This window comes from Corvus brachyrhynchos, unplaced genomic scaffold (assembly GCF_000691975.1).
Source record: "Corvus brachyrhynchos isolate BGI_N302 unplaced genomic scaffold, ASM69197v1 scaffold258, whole genome shotgun sequence".
NCBI classification, from domain to species: Eukaryota; Metazoa; Chordata; class Aves; order Passeriformes; family Corvidae; genus Corvus; species Corvus brachyrhynchos.
Window position 1 is genome coordinate 5,434,291 of NW_008240122.1, and position 16,535 is coordinate 5,450,825.

General features: G+C 42.6%; 1 protein-coding gene across 4 annotated transcripts in view; it reads right to left on the reverse strand.

Moving 5' to 3' along the window:
• Positions 1-624: 624 nt before the first annotated feature.
• Positions 625-16,535, reverse strand: part of PLB1 (phospholipase B1) — an 84,757-nt gene continuing 68,846 nt past the window's right edge. For 2 of the 4 annotated variants that reach the window (XM_017744831.1, XM_017744829.1), the window contains exons 48-58: positions 15,482-15,525; positions 14,173-14,272; positions 12,730-12,781; positions 10,891-10,971; positions 9,864-9,929; positions 9,216-9,310; positions 7,961-8,042; positions 6,526-6,630; positions 5,327-5,422; positions 1,763-1,837; positions 625-1,296 (exon numbers count right to left, since the gene is read on the reverse strand). In XM_017744831.1, the coding sequence (XP_017600320.1) occupies positions 1,075-1,296; positions 1,763-1,837; positions 5,327-5,422; positions 6,526-6,630; positions 7,961-8,042; positions 9,216-9,310; positions 9,864-9,929; positions 10,891-10,971; positions 12,730-12,781; positions 14,173-14,272; positions 15,482-15,525 (1,018 nt within the window). In that variant the 3' untranslated portion in view covers positions 625-1,074. Of the gene's footprint in view, positions 1,297-1,762; positions 1,838-5,326; positions 5,423-6,525; positions 6,631-7,960; positions 8,043-9,215; positions 9,311-9,863; positions 9,930-10,890; positions 10,972-12,729; positions 12,782-14,172; positions 14,273-15,481; positions 15,526-16,535 lie in introns of those variants that run through there. The other 2 variants (XM_008641746.2, XM_017744830.1) reach the window with 2 other exon arrangements.

The following is a 16,535-nucleotide window of genomic DNA, read 5'->3' on the forward strand; positions in this document are numbered from 1 at the left end:
GGCATTGTGCTTGCCCATGTAGAATCACCTTAGCACCTTCAAAGCGATGGTCTTGCTGGAATCTAACATGTGAAATTGCAGCTGCTCTTTAGCTCACTTACACCTTACTATTGTGGAATACCAGGTTGCAATCATGGACTTGTCTCTAACATTTTAAATACAGGTTTATAAGAGAAAAGGACAGGTGCACAATTAAGAAGCCAAGATGTGTGAACAGGTGTTCTTGCTTTGTGCAATCGACATCCTGAGCAATATTCATGAAACAGGGAACTGGACCCCAGAATGAAAAAGCTTTTAACCCTTTGTCCTGGTTTCAGCTGGGATAGAGTTAGAATTTTTCATAATAGCTGTTTCCGTGCTGTGTTTAGGATTTAGTACAAGAATAATGTTGATAACAAATCAATATTTTAGTTGTTGCTAAGTAGTGCTTGCTCTAAACCAAGGACTTTCCAGTTTCCTGCGCTCTGACAGCACAAGAAGCTGGGAGAGAACATGGCCAGGATAGCTGACCTGAGCGGGCCAAAGGGATATTCCATGCCATAAAGTATCATGCTTACTATATAGACGGGGGGAGAAGACATCCAGGAGGGGCTGATTACTCACCAAGGATAGGCTGGGCATCAGTCAGCAGGTGATGAGCAATTTTATTGTGCAGTACTTGTTTTTCTTGAGTTTTATTCCTCTCTCTTTTTTGTTACTTCCCATTTCATTACAATTATTACATTTTACTTTATTTCAGTTATTAAAACTGTTCCTATCTCAACCCATGGGATTTACCTTTTTCCAGTTCTCCTCCTCATCCCACTGAAGGGTACTGAGGGGGATTGAGTGAGCAGGTGTGTGGTACTCAGTTGCCAGCTGATGTGAAACCACAGCAGACTTTGAACTTCATCCTCCACCCGACTGGTGTGCAGAAGATAACTCTACAGTACATTACTGATCAATGTTATTTGGCCCAAAAATCCCTGGGCAACCAAGAAGCTTCATTCATATCCAACAGGTTTTTCATTCTGCTGCTCTCTGTGTCAAGCCAGAGAGCACCCTTGTCAGAGAAAGATGTTTGCTCCACTTGTGTTACAGAGGGGTTGTTTTAAGGTTGTTTTCTGTGTCAGCCTTATGTTGGCGCTTCTTGGTTCTTCTTCGTGACACAACCCAGCCAAGTAAAGAACCCACCAGGACCCCAGCTACTGCAGTCACAATGACAGCCCAGTAGGGGACTGAAGATTCTGTTTTCTCCAAGTTGAGATCTGAATTTCCAAATCCACTATTTCTTCGCGTGGAGAGAAAAGGTTTCTCCTACAAAGGGAGAGCAAAGGCTTTATTGACCACGGACCACTCAATGTGGGCAGTATTACAACAATAGGCCACTGCCCATTCTTTAGACAATCTGCTCTTTTTGCCTTCTCTCTGTCTTAGCCCAAACATTCTCCTGCTCTATTTCCTGAAAATTCTGAGAACACATAATAGAAGCCACCTCATAATCAGGAGTGGTGGCATCTCTTCCCAATTTCCTTGCTGCAAATAACCAAATGGAAATACATAGACTCATTAGAACTGGCTTTCATGAGAGGCTTTACACTCCAGTGAGGATAAAGTTTTTTGTCTTAAATCTTAAGTAGATTTCCCTGTCTGTAACAAAACAAGAGTATATTTTAGCTGTTTGTAGCCCTCACAAAGATACTCTTTTAAAGAGCTTTACAAGTGTGAAAAAAGGAGAAGAATAGAGATAATCAATGGAGGGAGCACCTTGACCTTTACTTACAGGGTTTGGACACCTGAGTTTTGATCTGTCATGGGTAAAGTTGTTGTAAGTCTGCTTTTCACCAACTGGCTCCAGCTGAAGAAGAAAAAGCAATGTTAAACATAATGATGAATTTTTTATTCTCAGACTCTCTTGACTCAGACAGTTACACCTTCTTATCCAATCTTTTGGTGCTTGCAGTAACGAAGAAGTGTGGTAGAAGGAGCACAGGAAAGTTTGCAAACATTTTAACAGTCATGAACTGAAGACATTGACAATCTAATGTACTGGCTGCAGACTAACTCCCTCAGAAGCAAGGAATAGGATAAGTCTTTATTCCTTTTGCGTTGCTCTGAATACTACATATTTTAAATGTTCCGCTAAAGCGAAGTAGTTCACTATTACACCCAGTTCTGCCATTACTCATCTCAACTGGCAGTATAAACCACAAAGGATAAAACCCACATGACAGATGTTAGACATATGACTTAGCACATTACTTAAAGAAAGATGCCTAGGTGTCACGGTGATGGGAGTTGCTTCAGAAATGACAGAGATACCGAGAGAGGATGGGACAGCGCCAACCTTTGCAGTCTTCACTCAGACAAGAAATTCCCTGGGAGTTTTAGCTGAGGCTGGGTTCACAATCTTGCAAGAAGCGAGTTAAACAGAGCCTTTTATACTATCAGTTGTCAGCTAAGTTGCAATAGCTGACCACAGGCTCACCCCGAGCCCATTTCCAACTCAACATAAAATATGCCCAGGCTAATAGCAGGCAGTTGTGCTTGGCTAGGAGTGCACATACCACCGGTTGCCATAGTTAAGCTAACGAGTAGAGGCTTGCTCAGTCATGTTAATCGAAGTGTTTACAGCAGTTGTATGGACATGCCTGAAGTAATGACTTCAAGATTGGTCCACAGAGAACTGCAAAGTTGTCATCCAGCACCTCTGGGAATACAGCACAGAGGACAGCTGTTGCTTCTGCTGTTGTCCATAAAAGCATTTACTGTCCTCAAGAGATTAAAGTGTCAGCTGTATGCTGAAAAGAAACAATACAGCAACAAGCCCAACACAACAGGGAAAAAACTAATTCCATCCGTAAGATTCTCATATGGAAACACAGGGAATATTTTCTCTCTTTAGTTCATTTTTAATAAAAAATTTTTAAAAATAGAAAGAAGCTAGCAGAGACTGTAAAATAAAAAGATATGAACCACAGAAAAATATAACTAGGGAAGAGAAGAAAGCTAGCAAGTGAAGAGAAGATGAGAAGCAAAACAGGATGCCAAGTTTTGCTGATTGTTGTAGGGTCCTGATGGACTCTTTTATGACTCCTAATCACTTGGCCCACCCACCAGCTAATGCAGTGAAGACTGAATTTGGTCGTTTTTTTGTACCTTAAAGGGAACAACAGTTATTTGTATGATGCGTGGCTCATATCTTGCAGCATTCTGCCTGCAGGGCAACTGGTTATTTGTAGAAAATTGTAATTCTTCCCATGCCAGGGCACTTGGTAAGGATTCTGGCACAGAGCCCAGACAAAAGATGATAAAATATAAAATTCTATAACCATACTTGCTTACTTCATCTCTATGCAATCTGTTCTTCAGGAGCATTAGCTTCTGAGCTTTGAAGATGACAGTATCCTCAAGTCCATGAGCATAGAGGACAAGTTCTAGCAGAAACCCACAGCTCCTCTAGAGCATGTGGCAAGCATGGAGGCAGAACACAAGCCAAAAACTCTGTCCATGTGTCTCTTCATCTTGGCCAAAGACCTGACAAGGTGGGTTTGGGACCAGTGGAACCCCTTAAGACGCCAGAATCTTCTGACTTGAGAGAGCAGGAGCACACTTTGTTTTGCACGAAGCAAAAAGGGCAAAGAACATTACGGCAAAGGAGAGACTCCGTAAGCCATCCCAAACCCTGCATACCCACACAGTGGCCAGGCACAGTCTGGCCCTTGATGTGCACTGACAAGAATCCGTGTCATTTGGCCACAAGCCTGCAGCCTGCCGAGCTTTTCAGGGAACAGGGAAACAATACCGCCTTACAGTAAGCTTGCACAGCCTTGCCGTACAAGGACTGCGAGGGAAAAGCAGGGATGTGCCACAAGAATGAGATTTAAATAGTAAACAGTAACATCTTCAGTTGGCGTAGACCGACAGATCTCTATGGGAGGGAATAGCTGTGCTTTGCATCAGTAAGAACCCCATCCCTGCCACCTCAGTAGAAAGCTTTGTGTCAATATCCTTATACGCGTAGGAAATGAATGACAGTCTGGACAGAAAAAAACACTGGTGGCATAGGAAAAAAGACTGATGGTGATTCAGGAATGAGTAATGGCCAGTAGGAATACCACATGGCAACAGAAACCCAATTTAAGACCGCCATATGCCCAGGTACTGTCTCTTTTTTTTTTTTTCTTGAAACCCTCAGCCATGCTCAATTTGAATTTTTCTACATTTTCCTGGAGTTTCTGGCCCACCATTAGCCCTGTTTAAACTAAGAAGCAGAGCGAAGTGTACCAGCCTGCTGTCACCTGGAGTCCCAGACAGGGAAGCCTGCTGGAACACAGGCAGATTTGCTGTGCATGCACAAATCAATTACTCTGAGCATGTGTGTACATTGTACATTCTATAACCCTGGACCTGCAGCTCATATGCCATACTGGGCAGCTGCACAGATTCCTGCCCTGAGTTTTCCAGTCCTTCTGCTCAAGCTCATTCTGGGGTATCCTGTAAGTTTCTTGTCTTGCTCAAACTTTTACTCGGATGGAAAAGAAATTCCCCTCCATTTATGCTTGTTTCTTGTACAAACAGGAACGCAGGAGTTCTGCTAGCACAATGTGTTTGGGTACTGGTGTTTACAAGACAAGGGGAGGAAATGTTGCTGTGGTATGAAAATGCCATAGTCTTCCTTCCAACATGGGGAAACATTTCTGAAAGCAACTGTGACCTTGGAGTTATCAAGTCTAGCATGTGCCTCTTACACCTTCTTCCAACACTATTTGAAAGCTATCATCTCCCCCAAAATGACAGATGGAATGTGATTACAAGCATCATACGTTTAATTTCAGCCCCCCATTACTTTTAGTGACTCTACTAAAACTGCCTCAGATACAAGAGTGGGTGGTACAACATGTCCACACTATTAATGGCAGCAAAAATTCAGTCACATATACATTTTCCTAATAAAATACCTAATAGAATACACAGAAGAAGGGGAAGCTTATTGAGTAGACATTTTCAGCAAACCTACAGAACTGAATGTTTAACTGTTCAGACTGACTTTTTGTTTTAATGCAAGTTATTTACCAAATCAGAAAGGAATTTTTCATTATATTAAGACTCTCAGGACTTCCCATTTTGAAAGAGCAAAGGCTTACACTGTTTCATGCAACATAATCACTTTGGATTACGTTCCTAAGCAATGCAGAGTGAGAAGAATCTCAGAGTTGAGCTACCCCCTCTTGTTAGGATATCAGTTTTATGTCTTGCTTACTCTTTTGTTTCAGACACCTTTCTCATGATCTTTTGTAGATACTGCTACCACAAACACATAGGGATCTAAGTTGTAACCCCTTACCATATTATTCCAGAGAGCCATGGCCATCTCAGCATAACCTCTTACACTGAAATGAAAGCAGTCTGCAGCAAAGAAACTCATATCTGGCTTGCTGGTCTGCAATAAAAGCAAAAATGTATTTCTCATCAGATTTCAATCTCTGAGATCGGACATACTATATCTAATAGTGTACTGTACTTGGTATACCCACTTCACAATTTTGGTATCTTCCTAAAGGCAATATGCTCATGTTTTCACACTTAGGTAAAAAATAAACTCAGGTACTCCTAACTATGGGCTGATTACTGCACCTTGAGACCTTCTGTGTAATGTAGCCTGCTCAACTTCACATAGAAATTTTCATAACAAAACTAAACCTGTCATTAAGCCAACAGTCACAGCTGTTATATGGACACTGCCATTGACCCACATTCCATGTTGTACAGAAGTGATAGAAAACTGCTTATTATTGCTTTTTAAACTTCTGTGACTCAGACTTACAATCTTTCAGGTGTTGAAATGTCTGCTGAATTTCAGATAACAATAAAAATGGTGGGCTTATCCAGCTGTGGCAAATGTCTCTCTTAGGGGGAATTTGCCTCATCACTACCTGTATGGTGACCGTTGTTTGATCTTCTGGCTGCCAGAAAAAAAAAATGCAGATGGTACATAAAAAGGATCAGTACTATGCAAAACTGGGTTGTTTTGACCAGGATTCATGCTGGATATTTGTATCCCAAACTACACAGCATACATAATGCTAAGGCTTGAGAAAAGAAGGAGAATCAGCGTTTGGTTTCAAAGGCAGCTTCCTGTTTCTAGGCTTGGATGAGTCACAGATTCAAGTGCTGCTCTCCATTTGAAGAAACCCTGAACAAATTCCGTAACCTAAATCGGGAAACTGTGGTGAATGCTAACCAACCGCCTCAACAGGGGAAGCAACATGCAGTTTAGAGGAAGTTAGAGGGTGCCTCGTTTATGGGTGCACACTATGAATGTTTCCTAAAGCCATTTTGATTCACAGGCAGCACTGTGAATCCTCTTGCCTTCTTGTGAGACTTCCTGTCTTCTCCTCTCTCACTCTTACCCACAGATTCCACGCTGCGCCACTAGACCGTGCAGAGAGAAGAAAACACAATCCTTTGTGGCATGGATCTTACTGGCTTAAGAGAAATCAAGATACTGGCCCTTGCATAATGGGAAAGCAAAAGAGGACTCACGCTATCCAGGGGCAACAAGGTGTTCCGGAAAAATGCCTGCATGACCACTGCAAAGTCCTCCCGCTGTTCGTACCGACCGCTGTTGATCAGCTGCAGTGCTTCAGCCTGGATGCGGTGGAAGTAGTGAGAACAGAAGACTTACTCACAAGGCTCATCTAACATTTGTCAGCTATCAGAAACATGCAGTTTACACATCTTTCAGTGTAGGAAGCCGTAAATAGTTAGTGTAAATCCAGCTAAATGTTATAAAGCAGTCAAGAAAACAGCTGAGAAAATAATTTGGTTCGTGAAGAGATTCTCATGAGGAAAATGCCCAGAAGCTGGGTTAATTCAAAGAAAAAAAAAAAGACATAAAAGATATAGATTGCTTAATTAAAAAAAAAAAGGAAAAAACATAGAAAAAAAAGTAGTTCAAACCTTACTGATAGAAACCAAAGCTGAACAATTGCAATGAGATTAAAATTTACAGAAAATTTAAAAAGAGGAATAAGGCTAACATTTTTAGAAGTGACAAATGAGTCCAGAATGCCAACTTGAGGCTGAAGTGCACTTGATTTTTCAGAAAGGTGTGCTTGAATTAAAATAAAACTTAAACATTGAAAAATTACCTGCCACTTTCAAAAATTATGGTCACAGACATTCATACAAATAAAAAACCCCATCTCATTGTAACTTGCCATCTTATGGCTACAAATGCTAATGCTCCCAGTGGTATCTCAAAACATTCCTAATCCATCTTCCTTAGTTAAGAAAAATGACCCCTCTAGTAGGCTTATACAAGCATTTTCCAGGGTGAATTTCTTGAGCTTTGTCAGAGTCGTTGGACAACAGCCACTGCCAGAGCCAGAATGGAGAACATAATGTGATCTGATACAGTGATTCCTGTATTCATAAGAACATCGATGGAAAAAGCTTCTGCTCCAGTGGCTATTTATAGCTTCTGTTAATTTTGAGTGAATCTTACGCCTGAGGCTATGAAAAGTTACTCTCAGATATTAAGCTGGCCCATGGTTGGTTTACTTAATTTTTTCTGCTAAGCTGTTTCACGAAACAGCTGATGCAAGGTCATTTGTCACTCTTGCAGTGACATGTTAATTCATGTGAGCTACTCACTGGGCTCATAACAGACAAACACATATCAACAAAGCAGTCATCATTACTAACTCCTTTTCGGCTGTTGAAACAGCAGTTGGAAACAGAGCTGGTCTCCATCTGCATCCAGCTCAGAACCGAGATCAAATCGTAAGGCAACATGGAAAGACTTGCACTGCTACTAACTGGTTAGCTGGGTAGGGTTTCGATTAGGCTGTAGCCAAGTTTTTTTCCAGTTATCCCTCTCTGTAGTGCTGAAGATATGCATGAGAGGAAGGCCAGTGAGGGAAGCAATACAAAGAGACACACGTGAAGATGACCAGTTACAGAATCAAAGCATTACCTGAAAATCTCTGTTAACTCTCTTAATTTCTTGTAATTCAGACGAATTTTCCTCTGGGTTTAAGAAACATGGGCAAACTTTCCTTCAATGAAAGAAATACTAGAATTAAAAGCTAGTCTAGAATAGCCTATTCACAGTTCTTTGGCAGTGTGTGTTTGTTCAAGCAGCTCAGGATAGGTGCTCAAAGCTCACATGCAGAAGGGAGAGCCACCTCAGTGGCTTACAAGTGGACAGATACTTCAGAAAAGAAAAATCTCTACTGACTTACTTTTCAAAATAAACACCTGTTGCAGCCAGGAAGAGCTGCAGGACCCACAACTCTTGAGTCAAACAAAAAAGGGTTTAGTATGCCACACATTAGCAGGAAATCACGTGTATTAGGATAAGAAGAAAACCCACCCTATGAATGGGCTTACAGCAGATTTTTAGACATCTGGGAGTTTGAACTTAGAAAAGACAAATTTTTCATGTAGTCTGAGTCCTCGCACCACTCTGTTTTATTATGTTACCCTCATAACAAGAGGTAATAACTTGTGCTTCACTGAAATTTATATTCTAAGAATGTCCTTGGAATGAATATGAAGACATCAAGCAAGATAGTCAATTCATTATTTTCTCTTCCCGTGTGTTCCTGTAGTTAATCACTTGTATTATTAAAAATCTGTGCCTAACCTAATTTGAATTCATTTGGCATCACCTCCCAACTACTGGTCTTTGTTACACCTTTCTCTGCAAGACTAAAGAGGCTTTTCATGTCCATTCTGATGCCTTTAAAGACACTGCTGCTTTCTAAATAAAGTCCCTCGACCTTCTTTGAGTTAAGATTTTGGTCTCCTTCATTAGATGTGAGGAGCAGTTCCTGGTTGTGCTCTGCTGTATGCAGCCCAGCCTGCACCAGAGGTAATGCAGCACAGGATACAAAGAGAGGCATCAGGGATGTCAGCCTGTGCTGCTGACCAGGGGATGGCTGGGCAAAATAGCCTTCAAAGTTCAGCAGCACAACAATCATATGTTGACTGTTGACTTGTGCTGCGTTATGCTGCCTTAGAGCTGAGAAGTGATAACTCTGCTATCCACTCTGCCTTTTAGTTGAAATATTGGAAGAAGTAATAGAAAGTTGATGAGAATTAGTGCATCCGGTAAAGGCAGCAATGCAAGAAGCTTGGAAAGCTCAGTGTGGATGTCCTCCTGTAGAAATTGAGACTGAGCCAAAAAAGTATCACTTTCTAGGCAAAGAGCTGTTTTGCTCACTTACTTTGCTCTCAAAGCACACTCTGAAGAGCTTGCTGTGATTTGACGCAGTCCAGAGAACTCTAGCATCTCCACCATGTTGATAAAGACTCTTGGGAGCTGCAAGGATTATAATAACCAGACATACAGACATGTTACAAATAACAGAACATGATACCACTACAAAGAGGGAGAAGTGCCATCCGTAGGTCAGGGAGTCAGGGCAAACTGCACTGGCTGCAGCCAGTGGCATGTGCAAGGATGATGTATAAAAGGAGGGGGAGGGAGACATACAGTGGATGTCAGCCAAAAAAATTCCAGCAGCTAGTACAAACCAGCCGAAATGCTGCTTCACTCCCTGGGACATTTCCATTTGCTCTAGGGTAAATGAAACTGTTTATGGTTGGTTTAGCCATGAAAACTGGCTGTAGGGTCATGGTATGTCTGGTCCACAGCATAAATATGGTGAAACACAGTTTTTCTGAAACTGCAGCCCTCTCTCAGGGCATGAGCTAATACAGTTGTTGAAATGCAGCACGGAGGAACAGTCTGACTCCAGCTATTTGAAAGATGATCTTGCATGAAACATAATCACTGACAGTCTGTCAGAGGTGAGAAAAACATCAGTGTACTTGCCAGGAACATAACTTGCTAGGGTATCTGAAAAGCTTACCTCCTTATAGAAAATATCCAGAGTGTCCTGAAGGTGCTTTATATACTTTTGCACTGAATAGGTTTCCTGTTTAAAAAAAAAAATGAATCAGTCTTTTTAATGAACCAAGAAGGTGGTCTGTGAGAAGATACACCGACTTAACGCTCCTTTTTTCTTTTGCTGGCAGATATATTTCCAGATCAAGAAGTTTATTGGCCCATGTACAGAGGTTATATAGTGCTTGTGTTTTTATGTCATTAATATATTCCCCTAATCTCTGTAGGAAATCCTGAGGTATCTTGCCAGAGCCTTTCCCTGATAATGACTATATTGATCACATTTTTGGATTTTGCGTTGTCTTATGAACAGAACAACATCTTTTTTTTCAAACTGCCAGTCTGGAGAGACTGATATGAAGGCAGTCAGACCCCACAAAGCCCATAAGCAAAACAACTTTGTGACTGTAGCTCTAGAAATGTAGCTGTGGGGACAAAGGCTCCAGGTAGCAGCCTATAAAGTAAAGAGCAAAACAGAGAAAAGCACCTGGTCATTTCAACAAGCTTGGGTCCAGACCCCCAACCTGTGCTACATGAACTGTTTCAGAGGGGGTGACCACTGACAGCTAAAGAAAAGACATGTTTTTCACTATAAACTGATATTATTTTGAGTGTCATTCTGAAGCAAGAATTGGGCATCCTCAGTAATTATTGTGTGGAGATGCTTTCCAGAAGACTTCACTTGTGTCCCATAACATGCCTAAGATACCACACTGATTGCTTTGTCCAGTTAAGCAGGGAGAGCTCTTCATCTTAATCTTGGTGTTTTGTTCAGTATGGGCAGGTTCCCAGTATTTAAAAAACGCATTTCTCCAGAGCTGCAGTGCCCCGGTGTTAAAAGCTGTGTACTTGTTTCTGATACAATACAGATGAAAGGGGCAGGACTTCTAAGCACTTCTTAAACAAAGAGGAACTTTGGCTCCCTGAGAGAGAGAAAGGCTATATTTCCAGGGCTGGTCACCTGCCAAATGCCTCGATTCAGAGATACAAACCTTGTCCAGGCAGTACTGGCATAGGTCGCTGCCTCCAACAAGGACGGTAATCAGCTTCCAGTCTTCCTTGAAGTTAATTTTCTAGTGGCACATAAAATAAACAGATTGCAGCACCCATTGCTTAGGCATGCAGAGGTAACATTCACAAATGGGGCTAAACGGGGCACAGACAGTAGGGCAGAACAAAGGAGGTATGCTGAGTTAAGCTGGCAGAAGAAAAGCATCTCTCCAGGGGGAAAATCTGAACTGTTTGCTAGTCTACCGCAATTCACCTTGGCTTCTGTGAGGAAATTCCCTTCAGCAGACAAGCTCTGTCAGGGTAACCAAGCATGGAAATGTGTCTGTGGCAGCAAGCATCCCTACATGAATGTCAGGACAGGGATGGACAGGAGAGATTTGCCAGCCATGGCTGCACACTGCAGGCAGCGTGGGGATAAAGCCGTGTGGGAGTGGAGGCTGGAGTGACTCATGAAGCTGTGGAACTGGAGCTGCTGGGGATCCCTGCCAGCTGGGCAAGAATTATCCCGTGGCCAGGAGGGGCAAGGGGTGCCCCAGGGAACAGACAGCTGGATTAAAATAGAAGAGTCCAGGAGGCTGGTGACTTCACTGAGCTCATATAAGGGCAGCTGCAGCATCCACGTCACCACAAGCTAACAATAGGCGCTGCTGAGAGCTGGATCTCATCAAAACATTTTGTAACATTCAGTACAAAGAAAGGAATCAAAGGCAACTATTTTTAGTGTGGTGCATTTACATAACAAACATCTGCGAAAGGATCCCACAAATAGAGGGAGGGCCTGGGAATCACCCACAGGTCTGAATTCTCCTCTTTAACCGGCAATTTGCTCAGAAGGACTTTCATGAAGAGGCAATGCAATGTTATGGCAGGGACACAGCCCTCTCGCTTTTTAAAAAAATGCATTAAAAGCTGTGAATAAAACAAAGTACAAGAGCCTCTGCTCTTCTATTCTATTGAAAAGCCACGCCAGCTCCCTTCACTCTGCCAAACAATTGGCAATGCAGAGCAACTGACAGTGGGGTGAGCATGCAGCATCCATCAAGAGTTCTGGCATGGAGAGACACATGCTTTGACAAATCCTGCTTATTCAGTGCCTCCCTTTCCCATTCAGCCTGAGCCAAGGAGCACCAGGCACTCCCATTCCCTTAGAGGGAATGCTCTCCCTGAACCAGCAGCTCATACCCAGTCATCCACTCAAATTCAGCCAAAGCTTGGAGCAGGGCAGCTTTGAGTTTCTCATAGATTTCTTCCCCTCCTCACTTTTGATGCCCTTTGTAGCCCTCAGTGGAGTTGGCATAGCAGACTGGTCCACAATGCTAGATCCCCTCTAATTCTCTAAAAGATTATGGTGTGACAGAGATTCACCCAGTCCTGAGGTTTCTGGTCACTGATTAATTATTTGCCTGCTCAAAACCAGACTTTTCAAAAAACCAGAGGGCTTTTTCTCCTGCAGACTTCAGTAGTCCCTCTTCCCAGTATTGTGAATATCGTGACTCATGTTGGTCTGCAGGTACCTGCTCCAGCAATTTTACACTCAACCTTTACGACCTTCGACCTTCGCTGCTGCTCAACAAAGCAATCCTGTGACCTCACCAGAGCCTTCAGATTTCTCCCCTTCCTCACTACCATCCTTACATCTCCTGGCTGCACTGCACCCTACATTAGGGGTAATTCATCTGGTACATTCATTGGAAAGCACAGCAGAAACAAGGACTTTTCTTTCATCAGTAAAGCACTCTTCATGACTCAAGCTTCCCATTAATTACAGTCATCTCCCAGAGACCACGGGAGCACTGAGGCGTGGCCCAAATCCCACTTACCGAGCTGCTTCTCATCAGCTCCACCAGTGCACGTGCTTGGGCTGGCATATCACTAGGAGAGAGAATGGAAGATTTTAGATGTGTGCCCTAAAAGCATGTCACCTTCTTGATCTCTCACTCCTCCTTTCAGGGGATCTCAGGATCAGCAGAAATCAGTATAAGGAAAGTGATGCCTCAAAAGGCTGAGCAAACACTGAAGGACCAAGTTGCACAAGTGAATAATCTGATCTGAAAAGCCTTCAGCTTTTCAGCTGGGATGGCTGCCAAGTGGCACGCAACTGGTATGAGTTCTTCCCATCTCAGAGTTGGCTTAAGTGCATTTTGTTTGGAAAAAACACTAATGCCCAGATGCACAGAGACATTGAGTTGCATAACTCCCTTCAAAGATCTGCTGGGGGAGTTTGGTGCTGACACAGAAGCTGGGCACCTAACCAGCCTTCCTGATTCAGCCTTAAATTCCTATTGCTTGTCTTATGGCTGGAAGATATTGCTTACACTGTGGGACTGCCAGGCTGGAGAGTCCCAGTCCAGCTCTGGACAGGATGCAACATCAACAGGCCAAAGCAAAAAACCATGCTGAGACACCAGATGGAAATGAGCTCCTGATATACCAGAATAAAACTGTGCTTGAGCTAATAAGCCCTGCCTCTCTCCAGCAACTACACAAATGCAGTTACATTATTTGGATTCCCAGAACCGTATTGATCACGCTGAGTCAGCTTTGCTCAGGGTACCTATGAAATATTTAGTAGCTATACAGGCTTTGATAGCTATCCTAAATCTCTCCTGCAGCAGATTTAACGGTTGTTAAAGGTGTCACAAAAAGCTTCGGAAACAAATTCTGTGAGTATTCATGGAACAGGCACAGGGTAAGCCATACAAATTCTTTCACCTTTTGGTTCTTAACAGACTAGCAGATTTTTTTCTTCAGGAGGAGAAAGGAATTATTTCCCAGCTGCTCTTTTTTTTTCCCCTTTGCACTGCAAACAGGTATAGTTTTTAATGCCATTAGGGTAGCAGTGGGCTTCTATTAGTTAGTTTCAGGCACATTTTCAAGAAATCAAGGAATAAAAGAGATGCTCATGAATTTTTTCTCATTACAGATATTGCCTGACAGTGAATTAGGGACCTGCACACTGAAGACAGGACAGAAATAGGTACTGGTTGAATTAGAAGCATAACTAAAGCATTGGCTCAAAAACTATGGGCAGAAATCAAATAAAGAAAGGAAGCTTGTGTCTAATTTTTAAAAAGATAACAAATAAATCCCCCAAATACTGAATTGAATTTAAAAAGTAAAAACCCGAAACTCACAACTAAAAACATCAGATCACAGAAGCATGCCGAGTACCAGCAGGTCACCAGCATTACCTCAGCCCTGACATGCATCACAAAGGTCACCTGCCAGTCCATCACATCTCACTCCTTTGCAATTGTCCTTACCGTGCTGTGGCATTTCTCTCTGCTACATTGAATCCAGCTGTTTCCTTGGAACTGCCACTGGAGAAGCCAAAGAGGTTCGGATTGAATTTCTTCAGGATGTCTTAAAAAGAAAAGCCACAGTGTTTAACCACTCACAGTACAACCAGCAGCGCTGCCTCCCACGCGCAGAAGCAGGAGCCAGTTGAGTGGTGAGAATACGGACCTGTGTTTTCCCCTCATTCGTGTGACTTCACAGGAGCTAGAGACATGGCTGCTTTGAAGACTCTAGTTACTGTCCAAATTTCATCACTGCAACTATTTCTCCCCATGGGCCTGAGAAGTCAGGGCCTGGTGGCCCAGGAGATGCACAGGTGGATCTCAGGCACATCACCACTTTTGAATTTAAGTGTCAGAGTACTTGTGGCTACTTTCTTTCATGTACCAGAAGCAGATGCCCTGAATATGGCCCTCTACCTCTCACTCCTCCAGCTAGATAATACTACTTGTGGCAGTGAATTTTTTTCATTTTTCTAGATTTCACTGAAACTTTCAGAGGGGAAGCACGATGTCTGAAAACTGTTACTGTTACTGTGTCTGTGGTGCTGTCTGAACACTCTTTATAGAATCTCATTGATAATGCATAAATGAATTGCGCCTTCTATTTCTCTTCAAGCACAGTGATATGCCTGGTACAAGGCAAAGCACATCAGATTTTATTATTAACAATGTCAGGTATTGTCAAACTGCTCCACAGCATAGATCACATACAAATAGATCAACCATTGTAAGCCAAGTCCCTTCCAATTTATTGTCACACTGACCACTTAATGGTTTCTCTGGCAACTACTAGGGCAAAAAAAATTATAGTATTTTTAGATTTTTTTTTTCACTGCTATGTAGCAACTTGAAATCATCAGGAAGAACCACAGCTTTGTCAACAACCCTGGCTAGATGGACTGCTAATTGTTTCATAACCCTTCATTTGTCCACAGACATTACAGTCAGTCACTAGAAAGCACAAAACAAAATAAGGGAGGAGCAGGTCTGCCATGAACTTCTGTCAACTTCAGCACATTTACTCCTAATTCTTTTGGTCAAAAGGACGATACAATCACATGCAGGTCCTGTGATGCGGAGGGGGTGAATCAACTTTACAGCTGATCAGGTCAGTCTGGATTTCGTCTGTGACTCACATGAACTGCTCATACCCACAACAGACGGATATCCCCACTGTTTGCAAGGAGAGAATGACCATTTCCAGATGTTTCCTAGCATCCACTTAAAGGACTTTTAGCGTACTACCCAACTTTTGCTTTTCTAGGATACTCACTGGGTAAAGTAGCCTGGATCTCCAGGGTCTCATCACCTCCAATACTACAAAGGGAAAGAACAAAATCACCCAGTAGGGTTAATCCTGCAGCCATCTGTCTTATTGTCACCATATGTTGTTGTAGCGGCCCAAGAAGGAAAAAACAACCTCCCCGCCCAAAATACTTACTTCAAACAGTACTAAGGAGATAAACCACAGGAATTCAGGGAAAGTAGTGAAAGGATAACTCACATTAAATAAAGCAGGGCAGCAGCTAAGATAGAAGCTATGCCTTCAGGCTGGGAACAGACCATATTGGAAGAACTGATTTTTTCATATGGACATGCAGGGATACCTATCATTGAAAGGCATATGTCCTCACTAAAGCTGCTCCATGTTACCTTGCTGAAACTACATTTGCACGCAGTTATACATAGGAGAGACTCCATTAAATATTAATTAACTACCTATTTGCAATTCTGCAATGCCAGTGACAAAGAGCCTCTGCCTCTGCCTCTGCCATTCAGAACTTGCCCGTGTGCAGAGCCAATACACTCCTGCACCACTTCTGGCAGCCCCTCCTGAAAATATCCATGCCTGCAGACACATGCAAAGGGACGCAGAAAGAGCAAAGAGGACAATGTATACATGCACACACTTATCAACCATCCATCTGCCCATAGGGAGCAGGCAGTTTCCTTCCACTCTAGCATGGATATTGAGCTTCACAGCCTCTGATGTGCCTTGTTTGCCCACTTTGCAATAGCAAAGGTGTTTGGAGCGTCTTCACTGAGTATGTATGTATGTATGTATGCAGTGCTCTCACCATGTTCATGCCAATCCACACTCACTCAGACCTTCTAGCATTAGACACTGCAGTAGATAATCACAGCAACAACAACATTTTGAATAAGATCCAGAGAGACTAGCAAAAGGCTAAAAGGTACTGTGACAGAGGACCACGCTTGTAGCAATCAGGTCTGGTTAACGCACACACAAAAAAAACCCCAAAAGAAAAAAAGAAAAAAAAAGCAGCAAGAAAAAGCCCACAAAAACAAACACAACCCACCCCCCC